We start from the raw sequence: 22,548 nt of genomic DNA, 5'->3' as shown, positions 1-22,548 counted from the left end.
GGGCCTATGAAACTGGGCTCAGAGAGGGCAGGGTAGGAGATGGTGGGGAGGAGGAAGGAGAACAGAGAGAGAGGGAGAGAGAGAGAGGGAGAGAGAGAGAGAGAGAGAGAGAGAGAGAGAGGAGGGGCCCTAGACAGGAAGGCTTTCCAAAGCAAGAATAGCGAGCACTGGGGTTCTCATCAGCAGAGTGTTAGATCTATGTCTCCGTGTGCACTGTCAATGCCCCCAACTTGCTTCTCTTAAGGATGCCATTCTCAGAATGTCATTCGGTGACTCGGGCTGAAGATGGTACATTTATGAAACACCTTTGGCTACAGTACACTTCTGCGTCATGCAGGCAAATCTTTGCAGCTCCTCTGTCCCTGGTGACCTGTCAGGGTACTCACTGGAGAGGAGGAGAGCTCATTGGAGGGAGACAGAAAGTTTACTCTGTAAGGAATACTGTGCTCTGTGACATACCGACGATCCACCATCTTAAACCAGGTTAGCCCACCCACACAGCTGAGATATCTGTGTGATAAGTCACCCAACACACCAGGTGATGTCTGCGTTACTTCCTCCCAGGCTCCCCTAAAAAATAAAATAAAATTAGCACTGCTTGCGACTCCATCTCAGACCCATACCAGAGGACTTTATGATTCAAATCTACTGTTCTGTGGTCTCCTCGGGTTTACATACATGCATTTCCTACTCTCCTCTCAGTACTAGAGTTCTCACGGGTAGATCTGAATCAAGCTCACCTCACACCTGTTCACACGCAAGACTTGCCTACAAAATCCTAAACCTCCAAGTCGGAGGGAACCCGAGTGCCCCTGTTGAATGCCTTCTACGTAAGTTTGACTTCTTCAGGAATGGTCAAAATCCCATGTGGTGGTAAAGAGAGAAGAAGAAAGAGATGTCAAAACCACACAGGAGTGTTGGCAATGGCGCAGGGACCCAGAATTCTATGGCAAAGGACTCAGAGGAAAAAGTGTGGGTGGAAAATGGCAGCTCTGCCACCGATAGAGCTGTTCAAGAGAAGGAAGAATGGAGAGAGGCCACCGGGATGATGAACATGGATGGCAGCTAGAGGACTACACCTTCCCACAGGTAACACACATGCCGTGTCTGACTCCACATGACCATAGCATGAGCGCCTGGCAGGCTCTATGCATGAATTATGTTTGACTTCACAACAGTGATAACTGAGCATCAAGCATCCTGTTTGAAATCCTTCCAAATAGCCTCTAACATGCATAATCCTGACATGGAAAGCCCGCATGTGTGTGTATGTGTGCATGTGTGTGCTCATGTGTGTGTGCATGTGTTGTGTGAGCGTGTGTGTGTGTGTGTGTGTGTGAGAGAGAGAGAGAGAGAGAGAGAGAGAAAGAGAGAGAGAGAGAGATACATGTGAGTGTTTAGAACACATTTTTAGGCAGGAAGCAGAGGCATAAACTATTTTTATTTAGAGAAGCCCCCCAGGAAATTTCAAGAGGCACGTGCTGCGGAGTGGCTAACCCCTATGAGCTTTGTTCAGTTGGCTTTTTGTTTCTATTTGTAAAATTTGTGGCATTAGATGTTCACCCATTTGTAAAATTATGGTGTTTGTAAAAGTACAGTTCTTCCAACTATTAAACACAACAACAAAAGCTAAGGTAAACCTACTCTGGAATTTTTTGATGTCTCATTTAATATCTATAACAGATACTTTCATGTAGTGTGTGTGTCTGCCTGTGTGGTGTGTGTGTATGTTTGGTGCCAGTGTGTGTATATGTGTGTGGGGGGTGTATCTAGGCCAGAGGTTGACATTAGGTGACCCCAGTTTCTGTTAGCCTCAGTTTCCTCTGATCCTGGAGATCATGGGTCTGGCAGCCTGAAGAGCCAATGAGCTCCATGGACCTCTCTGCCTCTGCCTCCCCAGTGCTAGAATGCACAACGGCAAGTGTGAATAGCCATTACCGATCCCTGCCTTTGTTTATAACGGGTATTGGGGTTCAAGCTGGTGTCTGCATGCTTGGCCTGGAAAGTACTGTACGGACTGAGCTATCTCCCCTGCCCCTGTACAGAGGTGTTGCCTTCTTTTTGTGGTAGTGGGGACTGAACACGTGGCTTTGTGCATGCTGAGCAAGCACCTCAGCACTACGCTATATTCCCAGCCCGTTGCATATATACCCTTGATAAAAAAATGGACTGAAAATTTGTCAAGTTGAGAAAAATCCATAAAAAAATACTCTCCAGAATGTCCAGATATTGCTGAAATAGTTTGCGGGTGTCTACCTACTGAGTGCCGCCATACAGACCTCGGCTGACCCAGGCTGAAGTTTTGGCCACGGCTCAGCTGAACTCATATCTCTGTCTTCATTTCTTCTTTTCCTGCCTCGCTTTCCTCTCGTGCAGGAGGGGCCTTGCTAGCAGTCCTGGATTCCAGGTACTCAACAGTCCCATAAGACGTGATAGTCAGGCTCAAGATACCCAAGAGAATATAGAGCTTGGTCCTCACACACAGGAACGAGCTGTACCCAAAGGCAATGACGAACCCCAAGGCTTCCCCAAGGCGGTAGTTTGCAAAGGCAGCTTCTTTTTTCTTCTCAAACAGGACGCCGTACAGAGCTGTGGAAGAGAGACAAGAGTTGTATAAGACACCAAACAGGACTCGGGGCCTGTATGAGAATGTGAGAGTCTGAGGGCAGGCTCCCAGTAGCCACAGAAAATGCCAGGCACTGCCCTATAATCCTAGTCCTGAGAGACAGAAGGGAGGATTTCACTCAACTGAATTTTTGAGACTCTGTCTCAAAAAATAAGATAGAGAGTGACTAAGACAATGTTGACCTCTGGCCTCCACATGCACATGTGCATTCATGCACAGATATCACATACATACATACACGAAAACACGAGCACACACATATACCACCAATAAACACAGAGACACACAACATGGTCCATTAAATTAATCCCGATCGAGAGACTTTGCTACTGCCAGCTTTCTTTTAAAAAAAATCTGGATTTTTTTTTCTTAAAAACAAAATAGCACACAATGATGCTGACAGTTAGGTGATGCCCTCCAGCAGTGGGCAGCACAGGAGAGGGAACATGGAGTCACAGAGCAGTCGCTGCCAGAGGGAGCTGGCTTCCTCTAAGGATAAAGGAAGAGTTCAGTGTGTGTTGTTGTGGAGTTTGTGACCCCGTGGAAAAGACCATAGATTCAACCCAACAATAGTTAAAAGATTTATTGATTAGCTTCTGGCAAGATTAATCATCTCTGTGCCACATTTGAGATTGCCGTGAGAAGGAGAGCTAAGGGAAGAATGGAAAGGCACAAGAAGACCCCATATCTATCCAAGCCAGCAAAAACCAGTCTGATCTGCCATGTGAAGGGGTTAAGGCAGCTGAAAACAACCCTTGGGTGCCGCATAAACAGGTCACAGAAGCAAAACAGCAATTAGCCTTATAGCAAGTAGGTGGTCACGGCTGTACACTTTCGGGTGGCCGCACTGAGCCAGGGTTACTGGGGACCTATCTTCCAGGGGCTGGAGTCGGAGACAAATGGCTAGGGGGTACCAGGATGGATGCCTGGCATAAATGGAGTTTATCTTACCCTCACAGCGTAAGACCAGGTCCCCAGGACCAAAGGGTAATGAGTTATATTCACAGGAACCCTTATTTGTCTTTTCAAGGGTATGCCGCCAACAGTTGGACAGTAATAGCCTCACAGGTGATTCCCACTGCCCGGTGTTTAGAAGCAAAGTCAGTGCCACTTGAAAGTTCCCCAACTTTTATTACTAGCTCTGTGATTTTTATTTTATATTATTATTATTATTATTATTATTATTATTATTATTATTATTATTATTATTATTATTGTGAGGTAGGGTTACTCAGCAAAACAATCCTGGCTGTCCCTGGAACTCACTCTGTAGACCAGGCTGGCCTCTGTCTCCCAAGTGCTGGGATTAAAGGCATGTGCCACCACACCTAGTATGACTTCTACCTTTTTAATGACCTCAGCAGTCTTGTTCTTTTTTCCATTTTAAATTGTCACACAGCACTCTGTGTATGTGTGCATGTGTGCACTCCTGAGACCTCCTAAGCAGGGGTCTGGCAGAGGAACAGTGAGGGAAGCCATGTCTATGGTAACTCCCCAGCGTATGGTAATTTTTATTGGTTACAGCAAACTCAAAACCCGCACAGCCTGATGCTTCTCCACTTCTGAATGACGTCACCTTTGCTTCCTGTTTCGCACAGGGCATTTTTGATAGATCTGGATGAGAGCTGCACACATTTCATTGCATAGCAAGGCTGAGTGGCAGGTGCCTCGGGGAGGGGATCCGTGAGGAAATGACAGGCCCTGGTGACTTGCTATGGTCTGTCCACACCCCACATGACTGTGCCAGCTCCTACTCAAACAACTCTTTCTTCACCAAGATGGCCCTCAGCCCCTGCATGTGTCATGCCAAGGTGAGGTGGGACCGTGGATTCCATGGTGGGGGACAAACATGCCTTCAGACAGGGTTTATACTGGAAAAACTTTATTGGAGAAGGGAAGGGAGGGAAGACAGAGACAGAGAGACAGTAACCTGCCTTCTCAGAGAAATGGGAGGGGGGAATAGGTTGAGCTTGTCTCTTAAAGGGACCGTTGTACCTGCATATAGACTTCATAGTGATGTAGCAGCCATAGGACCCTGGGTACGTCCTGCCAGGTGACAGGGGCCAGCATAATGTCTAAATCCTAGCAGCACAGTGCCTAGAAATCCTGCTTGACTTCCCATAATGGGCCAGGAGAGAGGACCCTAAGGCGGAGGACCCAGGATAAAGAATGCCATGACACAGGATGGGGTCCCCAGAATGAAGAACCTTGTGTAGAAAGGCCCAACATGGGAGGATCCTAGGATGGAGGACCCAGTGTAGAGACATTCTAGATGGAGGGCCCCAGGGTAGGAGAGTCAGATTTCTAGAACTGATAACTACAGAGACTGAAGCTGATCCATCTGGGAACTGGACCAGCAGAAGTGGCCCTGTTCCTTCCTCTCTGCGAACACAATCCACCAGAAGCTGCATCCCAGACAACTGAGAAGCTAAGGATTTTGGATGCATAGCCTGAACTGCCTTTTCAGAAGACTCGTGGACTGGGCAGCTTGTCTGTGAACATAAGGCTATTGTGAATTAATTACTGTTTTGTTCTCAGCAGCAGCCTGACCTGTCTGCCTCAGCTGTTCAGGGCATCGAGGCTAAAGCGACCGAGACCCTGATTCTAGTCGTTAGGTGAGGGGATGTTGAATGAACTGACGGGCGTCTCATCTGTTTGGAAGACAAATGGGCACTAAGAAGTCAGACTCCGTGCCCTCATGAACTTGAAAATTAGCCCCTCCAGCAGCCAAGGGGGTGGAGTGTATTTTTAGATGAGTGTTCTATGTCTTACATGCAGTGCAGTGGCATGTGAGGGTTGCTATAGCAACGGCACCCATCCTCCCTCAGTCGTCAGACTGGATGAACAGACAAGCTCAGATTTACTGGGAAGCTGCAGAAGCCGCCAAGCCCTGGGGCACCCAGCCTCGCAAGAGGAGCCAGTGTCTGAGTCCTGCAACAGTACTCAACTGAAGGGTTTAAAAACTGGTGACTCAGTTGGGGGGGGGGGGCTCACTCATGTCTGTGAATAAGAAGAGAACATACCATCACGTCTGTCCTTTGTGTGTACATGTGTATGTGTGTGCAATCAGAGGCATCCTGCTCAGCCACTCTGATCTTACTCCCTAAGACAGGGTCTCTCACTAGAACCTGACCTTTCGGTTGCCCTGCTAGACTGCCTGGCCAGCAAGTCTCAGCAACGCTCCTGTCTCGTTTCCACTTTCCCAGTGCTGGGGTCGCAGGCTCCAACCTGGAGATCTAAATGTCTCAGTTCACCGAGCTGTTCATGGAGCAAGTGTTCTGGCCCACTGTGCCATCTCCCCCGCTCCACACGATACTGTTCTTGAGATGTGACCAAAACTGCATGTAATCTGCCACATTGAAGAGGGACAGACAACAATCTGGATGCCGTGCGGGCGCATTGTGCTGTGGGAAGCTGGGTGGAGCCAGCTACAGGAACTCAGCACAAAATAACACTCCTCACTGAGGTGGCTGCAAGCACACACTTTTGAAGAAACTGGTTTGTCTTTTAATAACAACAAACATCACACTCTTTAGCTGTACAAAAAGATTGAAATTATGTGATTTTAAATTAACATCCCTTATTCAACCGAGTCATTGTCCAAGTCACTAACCGAACTTGAGTGCTCATAATATATATATATTGGGTCTTAGGTAATTTGCATAATTTAACAAAAGTGCTTTTCTAGGTGTTTTTTGTCCATATAAAGAAAGGGAGAAGTAAAGTAATTATCCATATATTTCAGAGAGAAAGAAAGTGAAATGTTTTTACTGTGATAATTTAAGCTTCCACCGTGGGGGAGTGCAGGATAAAGCAGGCTGTCTATCCGGGTACCTTTCTGTGCTTTGGTAAATGCTCTGAAAACTCAGTGAGTTCAGAAGGTCATCCGCATGCAGAGCACGGAGCCCAAGTGTGTTTCAGTGAACTCTTAGGCCTGTGTGGGGTGTGATGTGATTTCTCTCTGGTGCTGGCTGGATAAGCTAATGTCACTAGGCGATCTACCATGTCACTGGCTTATGCTTCTAGACTTCTAAGAAGAGCTAAAGTGAGTTTCTGATCACATACACACACACACACACACACACACACACACACACACACTGAACCCATATATTCCTAAGAACAGGAGCACATCCCAGCCCATGGAAAGTCTAGCTGTTTGTTCCTAGTTATTGACTTTGGTCAAAAACAAACAAAAAAAACTAGATGAAGGCCCCAGCCGAGCACACACTGGCCATTTGGTTCAGCCTCCACTAAAGCCAACCATACTATAGAGTCAGTCAGACCCTCTGGATCCAGCTGTTTTAGATTTCTATAAGGCATTTCCCCCAGCTCTTGTAAACAGCACACAGGGGTTACAGCAAGGGGGAGCTCTGGAGGATGCGGGTCCACCACCTGCAGCAACACATTGTGGTCCCATATGGGTCAGAAAGGGTGGCTGAGCCTCCCATCCCTGGCAAGCCTGACTTCAAGCTGTTGCCGGTGTCTAAGCCTGTCTGTGTCCCGAGTGTGCTGGGAAAGGGGTAACTTATGAACCATATCTGTCTCAGGGCTCCCTCAGGCCACTCACCAAAACCGTTCAGATTCCAGACACAGAGCCCTTCCTTTCCTGCCCCTTAGGCACAATCCAGGCCGTTAGGCATTTAGGGTTCTGACCTTGGCCTCATTATGTCATTTATGACCATCACCCGAATACAAACCCTGTCACCTGTGCTGTGCCGATGTTATCCACACGACATTCCATATCCTTCTTGCTTAGCGCCCTCCCTTAAGTCCTCTGAGCTGCTGCTCCGGGGTAGAAGTGAGAGCTTCCAGCACATCCAGTGCAAACGCCCTGGCCCCTCTACCCCTTTGTCACACCACTGATGATCCTGCTGATTCTCTCGGAGCCTCCTCGTGCAGCCCCTGGGCCTGGTGACTCCGACAGCATTCTAGAGCCAAGCCACCCTCCTGTCCAGTCATGCACCTGCCTTGCTTGTCTTGCTCACTTCCCGATCACGCACTCTAACTGGGGAAGGTCTCTCCCAGGTGGCTTCTACCAGGGCTTCTTCATAATTATTTAAACTTTCTACCACTAGTCAGTTCTCCAAGGTCAAGGGGTCACGTTCCCCATCTCTGGCTCTGCGGGTGACTATAGGACCTTCTCACCTCCATTTCTGATCCTGACTGTCCATCAGGAGCGTTAACCTCTGCCCACAGGCATCTTCCTCCTCTGTGTCCCCTGTCTCCATCTTCTACGGCCTCAAGGAAACAGGATACAGGGTGACATATGTACTGGTGTCCCACGTCCCTATCTGGATGCTCTATAGTTCCTCCCTGCCATCAGTTCCTCTGGCTCCTCGTCTGTGCACACCCGTGAGCACTCTAGGGCACCCCATGCTGTGTGGAGCCCCTGGTCTCACCCGACCCTCCGTCTGCATCATGTGTGCTCAGAGCTAGAGCACGGTCCTTGAGACCTGCCTGTCTCTTTCTTTCTTCCCTTGTCCCCAGAGTTGCCTTCTACTGGGGGCTTCAACTGAACACACACAGAGATCTTGGTTTCCACCTTAGTGATGGCCTTCTGGCCTTGCTACTCTCAAGCGAGCTTACCGAGGGAAACTGAGGCACTGTGAGCCTGTGCTGGGCACTCACCATTGTTCTGTGTCTGCCAGACGGCATCTGCCATTCCCCACAGGCCAGAGAGGATAAAGAAGATGGGCAGCTGGGCGGGGTTCGGGCGCCACAGGAGGAGGATGATAATGCAAACGAGGTGAATGGTGGCACCTAGTCAGAGGACACAAGACAGGACAGAGGGTGGCTGTCTCTGCCTGAGATGGCCAGGACCTCAGGTGGCATGCGTTGGGGTGATCTGTACCCATGTGCTTGCGGATTTTCTAATGCTTTCATATAGCACACAGAAACAGGATGGTACAGAGGAAGCATGCGTGTGTGAGCAGAGGAAGCACAGGTATGTGAGCAGAGGAAGCACAAGTGTGTGAGCAGAGGAAGTAGATGTGTGAGCAGAGGAAGCACAGGTGTGTGAGCAGAGGAAGCACGGGTGTGTGAGCAGAGGAAGCACAGGTGTGTGAGCAGAGGAAGCACAAGTGTGTGAGCAGAGGAAGTAGATGTGTGTGCAGAGGAAGCACGGGTGTGTGAACAGAGGAAGCACAGGTGTGTGAGCAGAGATGTGAGCAGAGGAAGCCACGAGTGTGTGAACAGAGGAAGCACAGGTGTGTGAGCAGAGGAAGCACAGGTGTGTGAGCAGAGATGTAAGCAGAGGAAGCATGGGTGTGTGCAGAGGAAGCACGGGTGTGTGAGTAGAGGAAGCAGAGGTGTGTGAGCAGAGGAAGCACAGGTGTGTGAGCAGTGGAAGCACAGGTGCGTGAGCAGAGGTGTGCGAGCAGAGGAAGCACGGGTGTGCGAACAGAGAAAGCATAGGCATGTGAACAGAGGAAGCACAGGTGTGTGAGCAGAAATGTGAACAGAGGAAACAGAGGTGTGTGAGCAGAGGAAGCACAGGTATGTGAGCAGAGGGAGCACGGGTGTGTGAGCAGAGGAAGCAGAGGTGTGTGAGCAGAGGAAGCAGAGGTGTATGAGTGTGTGGCTGACTCTAACAGGGGACCCTCTGGACCATGAGGACCCACAGGACCCATAATCTTATCAGGACTCTGGACTGTGGAACCTCAGCCCCTGCTGTGTGGCTGGGGGACCAACAGGTTGTCTCCCTACAGTGTGAGCTAGGCTTCCAAACAGTCTGGGGTGAAGAGAGAGCCCTGGAGAACCCTGGACAGTGATCTCTGGGCTTGTTCCTTGGGGCACAACTTGTGTGGCAGATCTCTGTGAGGCAGAAACAAGTACTTCCTTGTTGCATGATAGAATATTTGTTTAACTGGGTAAAGATGGGCTGCATTTGTTTATGCTGTAGAATAATTGTTTAACTATGTAATGATGTGTTGCTGATTTACCTTGCCTGCCTAAGGCCCCTGATTATTCTAATAAAAAGCTCAAGGGCCAATTGCTAGGCTGAAGAGGGACAGATGGGACTGGTGGACAAAGAGAAAAGGGGGCCTGGCCAGACAGACAGACAGACACAGAGAAAGTAGGACATACAGAATGGAAGACAGGTGAAAAGGTCCATGGCAAAGTGTAGATGAATAGAAACTGGTTAAATTAAGGTTAAAAAGCTAGTTAGAAACAAGCCTAAGCTAAGGCTGAGCATTCAGAATTAATAAGAAGTCTCCGTGTCATAATTTTGGGGCTGGCAGTCCAAGGAGGCTGGTTACACTTCCCCCTTGTTGGAGGAAGGCAGGGGGTGGCAGGGGGCACAAGGAGAGCATCGTGTGAGGTGGGGAATCGTGCCACCTACAGGGCTTCCCTTTCTGAGGCTCGTTCACAGCCCTCACTGCCCTGTGTGTGCCCTTTACATGGACCCGTGTGTCTACTTACCCATCACATAGAGCACCGCCCTGCCCGTGTACTTGGAGATCTTCCCATACAGCAGGGAGCACAGGGAGGTGACAGCCGAGAAGCAGATCATCACATAGCCCACGAAATGGATGCCCAGGGCACAGGTCGCGTAAGACTGGGAAGAAGCACAGAGCCGCATTACTGGCGTGTGTAGGCCTCCCTGTGGTTCCAGTCTGGAGCTACCACGTGACTGCTGATGCTGATGTGGCCCAGGAACTGCAGCTCCCAGCCTGGGAGAGCAACACTGGAAGAGGGGCCTGCTTTGGACCAGAATGTTCAGACATCTGGACAAACCCCTTCCCACATTCTTTGCCCTAGGTGTAGACACTATCTTACAGAGCGTAAACAAAGACATTGACCTGTCCCGTCGTTTCCTATTAGGCCTAAGGACAGGTGAGGGAAACGCAACCTCCATAGACGGCTAGGGAGTCCACTGGGTGGCCTCAACACTTGGCTCCATTACTGGCAGAATCAAGGACACTTAGATGAAGGTTGGAACAAGGAGGCTGGCTGCATTGGCATAGCTGCTGGGGCTGGAACGCCATGATGTCTGATGGGACAGGAGGCCCATGTACGTCGCTGAGGTGTTTGGATGAGGTGTTGTGGGCACGTCCTGTCAGCCACAGAGCACAATGGCACAGAGGAAGAGGGAGGATGAAGGTGAGGACATGCAGGACATGGATGAGAGGTGTGACTCCAGAGAGTCACCTGACGATGAAGAAGTCCGTGAGGTGGACATGAAAGGCCATGAACAGGATCAGGACCAGGGGGTGATCTAGGTAGACAAGCAAAGGTGGCCTCGGGTGATTCCAGGCCACCCCGACCCATCTTGCATCCACAGCTTCGGCACCTCAGCCTGCAGAATGTGGCTGCGGCGCCTGAAGCTTTCCTGTAAGTCCCTTCAGATGCTGCCAAGACACGGTCTCCTTGGGTCCTCCCAGCCATCCATCCGTCTTCCCTTGAGTGCCTAGAGCCTGAGCCATCCCACCTTCCTGGCTGGTATCCCCTCCTTGGTTGCCAGGTGTGGTCCCTTTCTAACCTTCTTTAATAAAGACCCAAGACTGACTCCCTCCACCATCAGCACCGCCCCCCAAATGCTGGTACTACTGGATGAATCCAGGACATTTAGGTATTGACCAAGGCACACTGCAGTTTATGGGAATTCAGGTGAGGTTGAATGCCTGCTGTCTGCCTGCTGTTCTGGAGCCCTACCCTGGCTGGAGGGTGAGGTAGAAATGTTCCTAGTCTGAGGACGGGGCAAGGTTTAAAGGTAGGATTGAGGGATGCCCTGCCGCCCGCCTCCCGCCTCCCGCCTCCCGCCTCCTGCCTCTGCCCTAGGGGAACCATGACCCAGTGCATACTGGGAAAGACTCTCACCCACCCAGGAGGGAGAAGGCTTCCCTCCCTCCACAGCTCTAGAATTCCTTAGAAAGACAGAGCATGGCGTCAGCCATCCCATAGGAGACAGCAGTTGTGATTCAGCCAATAGAGACTAGCCCACTTTGTGTCCCCACGTGAAAGAACTTCTGTGAGCGCAGAAAAGATCATAAGTGGAAGAGCCGGCGCTGGCAGGCCGCAAGGTTTCTAGGCTGGAACACACGGTATGAAGCTGGTGTGGGAAGGGATTTCAACGCGACTCGAGGATTTAACACCTTCTTCTATTATTTAACAGCTGTGAGAACACGGTAAAACCAGTGTTAGCAGAATGAACGAGTGATACACACAGCTGGCAGCAGCTACCTTCCCCCAGTTTTGTCCTTCCTGGAAAAGACATGGGCTGGAAGGAAGTTCGCCCTTCAGATGAGAAGTCAGAGGTGTGTGTCTCAAATCATAGACTTAGCAGCTGTAGGACCAGGAACCTGATCCCACTCCAGGGCCCCTGGGCCACTGGTCTCAGGACACCCTCGGGTTCCTTTAGGTAGAGCACAGGTGCACAACATGAGCCCTGGGCTTCTTTCTCTCCTACCTTTGTGTACTCTCCATAGAGAAACCCTTGGTGGAGCCCACTGTACAGTGGCAGGAACATCAGGAGGCACAAGCGCTTGTCTTTAAACAGCATGAAGGTCGAGAGTACAGTGGACCAGAGAGGTAGCGACCTGGGCCTCGTCTCTCCTTCTCTAGCCAGTCTGTCTTCCACAGACTCCAGAAGCACGGACACCAGCAGGATGGCCAGGACACTGCTGCCTATGAGGACACATAGACAGGTTTGTCTATGAGGGTCAGATGTATATTCCACCCCCATCTCCATGGACAGCTAGCCATCACAGAACCACTGACTAGCCACACTTGACCACATATGTGTTAGGGCTAAGATTAACTTGTGACTGGTTTTCACTTAAAGTCTGCCATGGTGGGTCAGCATTGCCAACACCCACACACAGTGGGTCAGCATGACCATCTCCCACACACAGTGGGTCAGCATGGCCAACACCCACACACAGTGGGTCAGCATGGCCAACACCCACACACAGTGGGTCAGCATGGCCAACACCCACACAAGGTGGGTCAGCATGACCATCTCCCACACACAGTGGGTCAGCATGGCCAACACCCATACACAGTGGGTCAGCATGACCATCTCCCACACACAGTGGGTCAGCATGACCATCTCCCACACACAGTGGGTCAGCATTACCAATACCCACACATGGTGGGTTAGCGTTGCCACCACCTACAGAGGAACAACACGCTTTTAAAGATGATAAAAAACAAAAGTTCCCCAAGCCAGATGACAAGAGGAAAACACAGCAAGGCACAAAGCTATGTGTCAGTCAAAGAGGGACATAGAAATCTATTGTGCATTAAACACCCTGCAGAAGGCCCCAGCAGACTCAGGCTGTTAGGGATGGCCGTAGAGAGCGGTGTGCTTAGAGGGACAATTAACAGAGGGCTCCACAGGTCCTGGGACCTTTGACTCCATTTAAATGAACAGGTAGGTGTCTGTACGGGGAAGCACTCTGTCATTCCAACCATCCCAATGTTGGCTGTGGAAAAACGGTAGAAAACTCGTGTCTCTTCCTCACTGATGCGGGTGGCTCCTTCTCCATGGCCTACCCTGCTGCAAAAGACTTCAAGTTTGGGGTGTTCTAAAGGACACGGTCTCTAACAAGAAGCAGGGAGAGCCTGTGAGTTTGGAGGGTCTTGGTCTCAGAAGTCACATCCTCAGAGGTGTGTATATCCAATGCCAAGTGGCCCCGAGCCTTCGGAGGTGTGACGTAGAGTGGTGGAACTGAGCCATTGTATTCTGAAGACACACTCCAAAAGCTTCATTATGAATGCAATTCCCAGACCATCACAACAAGGGGAGGGCATGAGGGCATTACTGCCCACTTTGTCCCGTCTTATTTGTTTATGGTGGCATACTTAAAAGAGACTCATAGCAGATTTCCAGGTAACAGAATAGGGTAATATCTCCACTTTGCCTGGGCCATGGACTCCTTGTCTAAGCTGATTGACCGGCTACTTGGATGACAGAATTCTCCAGGCATATAAAGTTCTACTGAACAGCACTGATGACTCCAGTTATTCACCGGTGCTACCTCTGGCCTTTCCCCCCCACTACAAAGACAACAGTGAACGATGCAGTGAGGTCACGTGACGCTCAAAGCCTGACTTCTCTACTGCCTGACCCTGCCGACCAGAAAGTGTGCCACTTTGGCTGACCAGCACCGCCATTCCGTGCACCCAGGTTCTCTGTGGCTGTCTAGGAGTTGGGGAGAGAAAGCTCAGTGCTTTCCATGGGGGTCTGGTCCTCCACTGCAGAAAGGGGATGGGGTAGATATTGAGAAACCACAAGCTAGGTGACCCCATTGTCCCCATCACCACATGGACGTAAACAGGACATCTGATGAACAAATGTCTAGGTTGCGAATGACCAAGTACAGCAGGAAGACAGACGTTACTTGGGGCACCTCACTGGCTCCCCTTTTTACTCCCTTTTCGACCCACACCCTCAGTTTAGATTTGCGCACCCCCCATATTTGCACGGCCACAGGTAGCTTTGTTGGACAACACTGGCCACTGAGTTTGCTTTCCGAGATCAGCCATTGAGACTGGCCGAGTCCTACAATTGGCTGGGGTTTTTGCTTTATTTATTAAATCAAGCACAGACATAGTCCCCCACTATCACAAATTAATTTGGAGAAATCGCAGGGGTCAGACGTAACCAGAGTGTGATGAACAAGCACTACCCCGAGAAAACCACCATCATGATCATGGCATCTCTTCGAGCAGGTAAGTGTGGCAGGGGTTTGCATGGACAAAGTTGACTTATGGGCTGGAGGAGCGGGACCTTTACCACAGGTACGTACCGTTGAAGATACCCAGGAGTGTGTAGATTAGCTGGTGGGAGGGGTGGTAAGTGCTATTGCTGACCTCTGTGTCCATCAGACAGTCTTTGGCCCCGCAGGACTTGAGCTGATCCTCTGGGATGGCCACTAGTGAAGTTGAAATCAAGATGAGGTGAGAATCCTAGGGACTAAGTAGTATATCTGAGGCCAAAATTAGCGGTGAAAGGGTGGTAGTCACCTGGGGCAGGTGACGTTGTCTTTTCTGCTTCAGGAAATGAATGCTAGTTCCTTTATTTGTTAAAAAACAAAAACAAAAAGCAACAACCAGTGCGGGACTAGAGAGATGGCCCAGCAAGTAGCACTGGCTGCGTTTGTAGAGGACCCAGGTTTGGTTCCCAGCACCCAGCACTGACAGGCAACTGCATGTAGCTCCAGTTCCAGAGAATCTAGTGCCCTCTTTGGCATCTGTTTGCACACGGTGCATACACATACATGAAGAAAAAAAACCCACTCCTACCCATAAAATATATATATATATATATATATATGGAATGAAGTGGTTGGTTTGGCAGTGACTACCTACCTAACACGCACACACGTGTAAATTGAAGCTAATGTGACATTAGTGTTGGCCCCTTGCCGGATCTTGAGTCACATAGGAGACAGCCTCTGGGCACATCTGTGAGGCGTGAGGGACTGTCATCTAGGATAGATTAGTCTCTGGGCAATGCCAACAGGGGATTGATCAGCTCACTACTCAGGGAATGCGTGTGGTGGCCTGACTCTCTAGGAGCAGCCCACGGCCCTTCCCCTGCCGTGACACAGAGGCTGGGTTCGACAGCAGTTTCTGCAGCATCTTGGCTGAGTGGCAGTGACATTGACCACATGCGTTGCCCTGCGTCGTTCCTGCCTGAGACACACTGTCACCGTGGAGGGAGGAAAGTGGTGACTTCTGAGCTTCCTGTCAGCACGTGGCCTGGGCGAAGCCAGACTCATGCCAAGATGGAGGGAGAGAGGCCATCCTCACCCAGACTGTCCCTTCCGGAAGGCTCTGCCGCAAGAATGGAAGGCTGGAAGTCCTCCAGCCTGGGGTCCCTGCTGGATGGGTTTGAGGGAAGGCACCCCTGGAACATTCTCCCAGTCGTGGGATAAGGAGACTGGCAGGTGGTTTTAACACTGGCCTGTGGCTCAGTTTTATAGGGAAATAAGCCACATAAATTCTCAGCAACTCCAGAGACCCACATTACACTAGCGGGATTTGGGAGTGCCCAGTTTCCTCATGACACCCTTTCCCCAGGGGTTCCCCAACCTCCACAGGGTACCTGTGGAGAAGACAACGACTTAGCCTCTTGACTGTCCCCAGAGGGGTAGGACCACCTGCCTCCACAGTAAGGACAGGTATAAAAGAGAAACGGGACTTCTCTTTGCTGTCATGGAGACAGGGCTATTCCCAGGGCTACGCAGGGCTCACACTTACCTTTACTGGGCATCTGGCTGAACACCAGTGAGGAAATGAGGTTGCCCCACATTCCAGAGGACTGGAAGATAAGAAAGAAGAGGCCAAAGTACTGGTTCACCACATCCTTGGCCAGCTTCCCCTCTTTCTGTGCTTGCAGATTTCCCATGATGGTGATGTAGGTACACTGGGCTGACCACAGAGGAGCTGCACCCAGGCCCAGCAAGATGGAAGTAGGGATCAAGGTGTACCTGCAAAAAGACCCAGCAGAATGGAGGAAGGGATCAGCGTGCATCCACACAGAGGCCCAGCAGGATGGAGGGGGGATCAGGGTGTGCCCAAAGAGGCCAGTGTGGTCCACACTCAAAAGCTGAGGGTACAGGGGATGGATGTCGGTCCCTTGCTGGCTGAATCCCTGAGAATCACCTACATCAAACTCCCTAAACCACTAGGGCTGTGACGACGTGGTGAGAGCAGGGGGTTGTGAGGGGGTGGGGGAAATCCCAAGAAGAGGTCAGCACTGGAGTCAGGAGTATGGGAGGAAGTCAGCAGGGACACAGGGAAGATCGAGAGGGTGTCATACTGTCAAGGTGCTCAGAGGGACATATTCTAACTCAGTCGCAAAGGACAGCCATCTGCACGAGAGCGCAAGGCACACACACCAGTCGGGGTAGAAGTTGGCCAGGGAGAAGGTCATGTAGCAGCACATAGAGCCCACCATGGTCCACTTGCAGCCAAACTTCTTGATGAGGACAGGTGGGAGGAACATGGAGGACAGCATCATAGTACAGTAGATGGTGCTGAGGGTCGCCACGCCCATGCCATCCTCATTGTAGAGGCTGCTCTGTGGAAGAAAGGCCAGCCATCAGAGGAGGGGACAGTTGAGGGAACTGTGCGGGTGCTGGTCCCAGGCTCAGGCCCCTCAAACCCTGAGTCACCAGATACCAGCTTTCTTACATAGGGACACTACTGCAGTGGAAACAAAGCCAGCTTCCCAGATTACCAGGAAGGACGCTGCCAGGACTCAGAAATGGCCACTGTGAGCCCTTCAACTGGACTTTTGCTTGGCCTCAAGGCTAAGGTGGGAGGGGCCCATGGTGGAGCTGCAGGGAAGACCCCCGACGAAGCAGAGACAGTGCCTACCGTCCAGAGCCCTGTGCTATACAATGATCCACTGTTAGGCCACAGGAGTGCCCGGCATAACACTGATATGAACTGACCCAGACCTCTGAAGTGCACTACTGGATGTGTGGCCAAAGAAACCAGAAGAACTCTTTCTTCTTCTGGACTTGTAAGAGAAGGTGAATGAGAGGAGGATGAAGGAGGGGAGGAAGAGAAGGAGGAAGAGGAAGGGGAGGGGGAGGAAGGGAAGGAGAAAGAAGATGGGGAAGAGGAGGAGGAAGAGAATGGCAAGAGGAAGAACAGAAGGGAAGGAGAGGAAGGGGAGGAGGAGAAAGAGACGGAGATGCTACCCCAGCATGCTACCTGCCCTTCCCCAGGTTCTGTGCCCACTGCACCCAACAGACTTGCTCTAGCCAGTCCCTAAAACCCCTACAATCTGTCTAAAAGAAGGAGTTGGGCACCATCCTCTAACGTGGAGTTGTCTGGGTACTTTGTGTTTATGGAGTAGCTAGAAGCATGGTCCAGCCAGGTCCTTCTACAAATAGCTTTGTCCTGGGTGTTCCACTCACTGCTGTGAGCTTGCCTGCTTCCTCCCCAGTTCTAGTGAGACTCTGAGAGCGTCTGTCAATGTTGGGGTTTCTCTGTCGCCCACATTACCACAGCAAATTAGGGAGGGACTTTTGTGACTGACAGTTGCTTTTGACTGCAGACCACTGGAAAGGAAGACAGGTGTCAATATCTAAGGAGAGCCAGAATTTCAGAAGCTAATGGCCTTTTCCACATGAGTGCCCACACTCCAATGCCTAGGCTGGCATCTGCTAGACAAGCTCGTCTGTGCAGTAGACATATAAAGACAAGCACATGGAGATTGCATGGAGTAGACCTGATCGTATCAACACACAGCAGTCTCTTAGTCAGGCCGAGGAGAGGCTCCACTAGAGGGCCATGCAAGACTGCGGAGACACAAATCATCCACGATCTTCAGCTGGTGAACACAGGAGCTATCAGAAGCCAGAGAGCAGGCATCAGCATGGAGCTGGTGCTGCCAGTACTATCCGAAACCTTGTCTTAAAAGAAAGAACAACAGAAAGGAAGGAAGAGAGAAGAAAGGGAAGGAAGGAAGGAAGGAAGAGGAAAATGAGCAAACGATGGATGGATGGATGGATGGATGGATGGATGGATGGATGGGTGGGTGGATGGATGGGTGGGTGGGTGGGTGGGTGGGTGGATGCTTGGGTGGGCAAACAGTCTGATGGACAGACAGACAGACAGATATCCCTTTTACTGTAATTGCTACAGGAAAAGTTGTCAAATCCACCCCAAGTCCAAGGGATCCGGGCCCATATGACCTAGATACACATGACCCCTGAGCCCAACCTGTTGGAGGCAGCAGCATGGTTTTCAAGCAGACTCGTGGACTTGAGCAAGAATGATTCCATAACTGTTCAAAATGCAGATGATTTTGTCAAAGTTCATAGTTTTGCCTAAAGCTTATCATAAGGTCGAGTGAGGATTAGCAAACTGACCCTTCTGTCCAACCACAAAGCCCAGAGCACATAAAATCCACAATAGGTTCCCTATCTCTTTTAACCACTCCAAGGCAAAGAGTCCTGAGCCCTCCTCCTTCTTGCCCCAGGGTCACACACACCTGGGCTCTGGAGCTCTGGTGTCACTCTGTGGGAACAAGACTGAACATTGCAGGGCTTCATTTGGAAAAAAGAAAAAATGTGCCAGGGGGTGCGGGAGCGTGTGGGTTGTGCCAGGGATGCGGGACCGTGTGGGTTGTGCCAGGGAGTGCGGGAGCATGTGGGTTGTGCCAGGTGAATTGGATAACATGGTAAATATATCTCACCTGCAGATTCTGCAGGCCTCCGTAGGCTGTGAAGAGAAGGAAGAATCCACAGGACACCACCAGGACATTCTTCAGGTTCCTCCCCATCACGCAGACAGACGTGTGTCACTACCAGTGGATGTGAGGGGATGCATACGCTTGTGTTTCCCTAAAAGAAACCAACTGGAGCACAGAAAAGGAACCATTAAGAGCAGTCCTACCCTCTCTGTGTTAGAAGTAGGCTGGCTATTAAGGCTTTGGATAGTTAATACACTCGTTTTTGCAGGCCCGAGTCTACCTTATGCTTATTCTCTGGGAAGATTATTAATCAGCTCCACTGCAATTTTTTCCCTATTACTTTCAGATAGGAATATCACATCATATGTACCTTTGAGAGTAACTCCTATGTCCAGAGAAATTGCCAGTGGTGCAGAATGTGGAATATTCTTCTGTCCTAAAGAACAAAGCAGGTGCACACATTTAATCCCAGCACTCAGGAAGCAGAGGGAGGCAGATCTCTGGGAGTTCAAGGCCAGCCTGGTCTACAGAGTGGGTTCCATGACAGCCAGGGCTGTTACACAGAGAAACTCTGTCTCAAAAGAAATAAACAAATAAAAACAAAAAAAAGCAAAAAACATCAACTTTAGATGCCTTGTCTATCTTCTGACAAACATTTAATGTGATAAGATCCCAGAGCCATGGACTTAGTAGTGCAAAGATGTGATTTCACCATGTTGCAATGATGCTTTAAGTATTGAGTATGATACTCCATTTACATGCAGAGAACAATTTTACATGTACCATTTTGTGTGTAATAATTAGCATTTAAATCTTGGACCCGTTATAAGACAGCAAAGCCCAGGATGCCAGCCCAGAGCGGTGCTGGTTGGCCAAGCAGCTGCCAGTCATACGTGGTCACTGAGTCCTTACGATAGAGCTGGCATTCGCTGTGGAACTGGATTTGAGCTTCACTTGCTAATTAACATTAAAGATTCTCGCTGGGCGGTGGTGGCGCACGCCTTTAATCCCAGCACTCGGGAGGCAGAGGCAGGCGGATCTCTGTGAGTTCGAGACCAGCCTGGTCTACAAGAGCTAGTTCCAGGACAGGCTCCAAAGCCACAGAGAAACCCTGTCTCGAAAAAAAAAAAAAAAAGATTCTCGTGGGCACATGTTGGACAGGCTAGGTCCAGAGTGTCACACGGTGTTATGCCCACTGTACAGGACAAATAAGAAACACCCCATCCTGCACATAGTGCCACACCCTTTAATCTAGGGACTCTGGAGACAGAAGCAGACAAATTTCCATGAGTCTGAGGCCAGCCTGGTTCACACAGAGTTCCAGGACAGCCAGAGCTTCCTAGTAAGACCTTGTCTCCCGAAAGCATCCTTCTACCCAGTTGTTAATAAAGCTCATTGTTCTTAGACCATTCCCAAAGGGCTGTGTCCTCTGTCATTTCTGCCAAGGATGAACCAAGCGAGTGAATCTTACAGCCTTGGTAACCGACATGACCACCAATAATGGAGACAAGGCTCTTGTAGCTTACCTGGTTCCTAAGGAAAGACAAGCCTTGTCGGATACATGATTTTAAATATTAAATGGGTTGAATATTTAAATGGGTTATTATTTCTGAAAACAGACAAGAGAACAAGACTAGGCTAGCAAGGTATTCTAATGTGGGGGAGGAGGTGCCACTCCCCAGTCAGTGAAGCACTTAAATCACAAGCGTGAGAACCTGAGGCTGAGCCCCAGTAATAACACCAGGCATGGTGGGCGTGTACTTGAATGCCCGGGTTCCAGAGGTGGAAAGAGGAAGAGTCCTTGGGATTCCCTGACCCAGTGTAGCCTAATGCAGTGAACTCTCTAATGAGAGAGCCTGTCTCAACAGAGGCAGACAGCGTATCCTGAGGAGGATACCTGAAGCCGTCCTCTGGCTTCCACATGCCGGTGTGCCCGTGCACACACGAACACAGGAACCCTGGAAACAACCTTGCATCATCATCCTAGCCCTGAAACATCTCCAAACTTCCGTTTCCTCTTGAAAAAAGGAAGCTGTGAGGATCCAAATGGCTAACAGTGTAGAGAGCCCTGGAGTCACCCTTAATCAGAGTAATCCCCAGCAAACAACAGACACGGTGAGCTGGAGTAGCACAGAAAGCTATGCTTTAATGTGTTCTGTCTAATTTTCTGGAGATGTTTTAGTAGCCTTCAACTCCATCATCCTGTCTATAATTACCCCACTGACTTGTGTGCGATGGGACAGCTTCTGGTGCTTTCTTTGCTTTTAGTCTCTTTCTCCATTAGTTTCTCAAACTTACCAGGACTCTGTTTTGGGGCTGGCAACTGACCCTGAAAGCAACTCCTAATAGCTGTTGTCTCGGCTCTTCACATTCCATCTAGATCTTCCAGGGACCTCGGTGGCTACGAAAATCCCCCCAAGAGGTCTAGTTTTCCTTTGGCAACTCTCCTAGTTGGGAATTGGTTTGCAGCATCAATGTATAGATCGTGTCTTTCCCCCAGGACTCTCCTCATCTCTGTCAAGGGGAGGGGAATGTTGAAAATGGGAGACATTAAAGTCTGCAAGAGATGTTCTTCGAGAGATATCTACAGAATTGCCGGATCTCTAAGGTGAAAGAGTTTTAGGTGTGATCTCGTGGCCAAAAGCAGGGCTGCTCTTATTGTCCCAGGTCTTGGCTCCTGCCTGGACTGACAGACACAGTCCTGTAGACCTATACTTGGATGGGAGGAGAGAACAGTAAGCTCTGGAAGCTGATTTGACTGTGAAAGAGAGTTGACCTGTGGTTAAGCTCCCCAGGTTAGACAAGGACAGTGCAAGTATCTTGCATCACCCCACCTGCTCCCAAGGTTAGACAGGGGCTAAGTACAAGTCTCAGGCGTTACCCCACCTGTAGTTAACACCTGTCCTAGGGTTTCCACTACTGTGATAAAGCCTGGCCAAAAGCAACTTTGGGAGTGTAGAGGTTTGGATAAGAATGGCTCCCATAGGCTCATCTCTTTGAATGCCATCAGCGAGTGGCACTATTTGAGGATTAGGAGCTGGCCTAGTTGACAGAAGTATGACACTGGGGGTGTCTGAGATTTCAAAAGTCCAGGTCAGGCCTGGTACGTCTCCCTGTGCTGGCTGAGCCAGTGTAGAACTCTCAGCTCCTTCTCCAGCACCATGTCTGCCTGCACGCCGCCTCGCTCCCTGTCATGATGGACTGGCCCTCTGAAGCTGTAAGCCAGTCCAATTAAATTCTTTTTTTTAAAAAAAATAAGAGTTGCCATGGGCATGGTGTCTCTTCACAGCAATAGAACAGTGACTAAGACAGGGAGGGACAGGTTTTGTTCATTCTACAACTCTTGGGTCACACTTGCATCAATGAGGGAAGTCAGGGCAGTAATTCAACCGCGGAACTAGAGGTGCGAACTGAAGCAAAGGCCATGGAGGAACATTTTCTGCTGTGTTGCTCTTTCTGACTGGCTCAGTTTGCTTTTATGTACACCCCAGGAACACCTTCTCAGTGGTGGTACCACTACAGTAGGCTGGGCGCTCCCCTGTCAGTCATCAATCAAGACAATACCCACACACCTGTAGGTAGGTCAATCTCATGGAAGTGTCTTCTCGGCTAAGACTCCCCCTTCTCAGATGACTCCAGCTTAATGTCAAAATGGTAAACAAACCAATAAAACCGCAACAGCGAGAACAGCATCCACGTGGGACTTTAGCCATGGTCTTAAAGCTGTGGGCAGACAAGAGCTCACTAAACAAAGAGTGAA

General features: G+C 50.0%; 1 protein-coding gene and 1 pseudogene across 1 annotated transcript; both read right to left on the bottom strand.

Annotated features, from left to right (window-relative positions):
• Positions 1–2,323: 2,323 nt before the first annotated feature.
• On the bottom strand, positions 2,324–18,878 carry Unc93a (unc-93 homolog A). The gene is made up of 9 exons (XM_038340796.1): positions 18,792–18,878; positions 16,480–16,661; positions 15,839–16,068; positions 14,383–14,508; positions 14,017–14,023; positions 12,039–12,249; positions 10,052–10,187; positions 8,258–8,389; positions 2,324–2,589 (listed from the first exon to the last, which is right to left on the bottom strand). Exons 1-9 carry the CDS (start codon positions 18,876–18,878, stop codon positions 2,324–2,326), a joined length of 1,377 nt encoding a protein of 458 aa, XP_038196724.1.
• On the bottom strand, positions 14,177–14,313 carry LOC119822099 (annotated as a pseudogene).
• Positions 18,879–22,548: the final 3,670 nt, after the last annotated feature.

This window comes from Arvicola amphibius, chromosome 8, assembly GCF_903992535.2.
Source record: "Arvicola amphibius chromosome 8, mArvAmp1.2, whole genome shotgun sequence".
NCBI classification, from domain to species: domain Eukaryota; kingdom Metazoa; phylum Chordata; class Mammalia; order Rodentia; family Cricetidae; genus Arvicola; species Arvicola amphibius.
The sequence above is the reverse complement of the archived record's forward strand: the minus strand, read 5'-3'. Positions and strand labels throughout refer to the sequence as shown.